The sequence below is a fragment of the Aegilops tauschii genome, chromosome 2 (genome assembly GCF_002575655.3).
Source record: "Aegilops tauschii subsp. strangulata cultivar AL8/78 chromosome 2, Aet v6.0, whole genome shotgun sequence".
NCBI classification, from domain to species: Eukaryota; Viridiplantae; Streptophyta; class Magnoliopsida; order Poales; family Poaceae; genus Aegilops; species Aegilops tauschii.
This window is the reverse complement of record NC_053036.3, coordinates 144115669-144118513: the sequence shown is the minus strand read 5'-3', so window position 1 is coordinate 144118513 and position 2845 is coordinate 144115669. Positions and strand designations below refer to the sequence as shown.

General features: G+C 57.5%; 1 protein-coding gene across 1 annotated transcript; it reads right to left on the bottom strand.

The window, feature by feature from the left end:
• Positions 1 to 365: 365 nt before the first annotated feature.
• Positions 366 to 2130, bottom strand: LOC109759593 (uncharacterized). Its single transcript, XM_020318414.4, has 2 exons — positions 1530 to 2130; positions 366 to 1049 (listed from the first exon to the last, which is right to left on the bottom strand). Exons 1-2 carry the CDS (start codon positions 1880 to 1882, stop codon positions 527 to 529), a joined length of 876 nt encoding a protein of 291 aa, XP_020174003.1. The 5' UTR covers positions 1883 to 2130; the 3' UTR covers positions 366 to 526.
• Between the last annotated feature and the right edge of the window lie 715 nt (positions 2131 to 2845).

Genomic DNA, 2845 nt, shown 5'->3' with positions numbered 1-2845 from the left:
GGAAGAGGAGGAGGAGAAGGAGCAGGAGCCGATGAAGGAGGCGCCGCCGCTGGATGTGGGGGAGGAGGAGGCGCCGGCGATGGAGGACGACGTGGGCGTGTGGTCTGAGCAGCACGCCATCCTGAACTCCATCCGCTCGGAGTCGGCTGTGGAGGCCACGCGTCGCCGTCGGCAACAGATGCAGGCAGCGCAGGCAGCCCGTCCTCCAGCACTGGCGGCTCAGGCCATCTCCGACAACGACGAAATTTGAGTAGTATAGAAGGTAGTACGTAGCTATATATTCAGCATGCTTTTGTATGGATTTAGGAGATGAATATGAAAGAGTTGTATGTGGAGAAGGAAATATGAGACGTTGAGAGGTTGAATTTGCCAAATCCGGTTATAGATGCTGTTAGCCTCGTTTTCCATATAAATCGGATCAACTCCATTCTTCTTTATAAAATCGCAGGAGCACCCTACCTTTTTGTCAACAAAAATAAAACCACGTGGCACACGTTGGTTGGAACCAAATCTTGATAAAAAGGTGTCATATGCCAACCAATCCACCCCTATCGGCGCTATTTTCTCGGTGCTCCATCTCGACGGAGTGCTTCGTCCTGAGGTCTGGGTGGCCGTACTTGGCCGCGGCGACGGCGTAGCAGCCTAGGGTGTAGGCGAACACAAGGAAGACGCACGCGAAGAGCTGGAAGTTGGCGAGCTGCTCCGCGCGCTCCCCGGCCGCTTGCCCATGGCACTCGATGTTCCTGCCAGCATCGTGGTGGCACCCCGCGGGGCGCATCGGCCCATAGAGCGTGAACGCCATCTGGTAGAACCACATGCCCTGCAGGGTCATCAGCACGCCACTAGCAAGGTCAGCAGGGAAGCTCGCCGGGAGGAGCGCACCGAGGACGGTGGAGGCGACGCAGAGTCCAATCAGCAGAACCAGGAGGTAGTGGTAATATCCCTCCAGCCCCTGGTGGGTGGTTGAGTGGAAGTAGAAGAGCAGCAGCTCTGCAGTGAAGGCCGTTGCCAGCACCAGACACAACGCGCCCTCCGTTAGGGGCAGGTACCTGCGTGCGGTGATCACCGGTGAAAGCCCAAGTTAGCTCACCGGGGTGCTTACAGATTGGAATTACTGCAATTTCATTCGCATTTGAACACAAACCATTCATGGGCACACTGTCCATTGGAGTCAAGATACCAAAATGGTTTACGAGAAAAACAAAATGGTGAAATGAACGGCAGAGATGGCCCCTGGCCCCCATCTCCCACTCCGAAGAAATTAGAAGTATACTTAGAAACGAAACTTCCGCGTGATAAATACATCTTGCTTTGGTGGACGGGTATATTCACCCAATCACCCTCCTTTTATGAAAATAAAATATGATATGCATGTCTATGCGTATTCTAAAAGAAAAAAGAATACTACCTCTTGCTACAGATGATCGAGTGAAAAGAGAATGAAATGAATAAAATTCTGAGGAAAAATGGATGAATCTTGGATCATGTCATCTATGGCGGTATAGTGCAAAGAGATGATGGATACTGACCTCGTCTTTTCAGAGAGGAGAGCGAGGGCACCGAAGAGGAAGAACATGAGCAGCATGCCGCCATGCTCGAGGTCGTTGAGGTGTGTCGGGTTGACTCCGCCGCCGGGTGCAAATATGTGGAGATGAGTAGAGTAGAGCACCTCCACGCACATATCCAGGAAGGCGCCTCCGGCGATCACGTAGAGCTCGAGGTGCCGCAGCGCCCCGCCGCCGCCGCCGCCCACGGGGTTCCAGACGAGGAGGCGGAACCCGGCCGGGTCGAAAGCGAAGCGCGCCACGGCCGCCCACACGTTCCAGGCGCCCACGGCCAGGAACAGCGTTCCCGGCAGAAGGTGCCCCTTGAACGACCCCATCAGCGCCGCTGTTCGCCTGCGCGCAACGCGCGTGGCCCCTGCCCTGCCTTCGGATCTGCGCGCGGCTCGCCGCCGGCGTTGACTTCTATCCCGGCGCCCTTTAGCTCAAGTCGCTCGTGGTCCTAGCACGCTTCCTGAAAGAACGGATCAGCGACCATCCATTAGCGTCGTCCGCTGGCGACGGAACCAAATCCTCTGGCAAAAAGAGCTACAGTCCGCTGACTTTGCTTCGTTACATACACATAAACAGTGATTCAAATCCAATCTTGGCGACTGCTACAAATCAGCCGTCCGATCAACACCGTGGTAACCGTTCGATGATAACAAAGTCACGGGAGCAGTCACGGGAGCAGTAAAACACGCTACTGCTTCGACACAGCACCGCTGCACCCCGGCAAAAGCTGCACTGCAGCTCGACCACCGGCGTCCGGCGAAGCTCCAGCGCAGCACTGACGGTGTCCGGCGAAGCTCCAATGCAACTCCGGCAGAGCTCCGATGCAGCACCGGCGGCTCCGGTGAAGCTCCAATGCAACTCCGGCAGAGCTCCGATGCAGCACCGGGGGCTCCGGTGAAGCTCCAATGCAACTCCGGCAGAGCTCCAATGAAGCACCGGCGGCTCCGGTGAAGCTTGGCGTGGCAGCACCGGCGACGTGGTGAAGCTTCATTGCAGCCGGAGTTGAGGAGAGATGCCCCGTCGCAACAGCAGCTCCGCTGCCCACCGGCGTGCTGTACTGCAGCTCCGCCGTCCATCGAGATCTGGGAGGACGCAACACCACTCGTGCTGCCTGGAAGCATCCCCGCCGCCGACGAGATCCACCAATTGCAGCACTCCTCATCAACAGCACCGGCGGCGCTGCATCCGACATGCTCGGCAACACCAGCCACATCGGCGGTCGACGACGCTCGGGGAACACTGACCGCAGCAAAGGCCGGTGCGGGTGCTGCGGGGTGCTGGGCGCGCCC

Excerpts from the sequence above, each read along its gene's own strand:
- LOC109759593 (XM_020318414.4), bottom strand. The coding sequence starts at position 1,882 with ATGGGGTCGTTCAAGGGGCACCTTCTGCCGGGAACGCTGTTCCTGGCC. Across the intron at positions 1,050-1,529 it reads CTCCTCTCTGAAAAGACGAG|GTACCTGCCCCTAACGGAGG; the intron begins GTCAGTATCCAT and ends CACCGCACGCAG.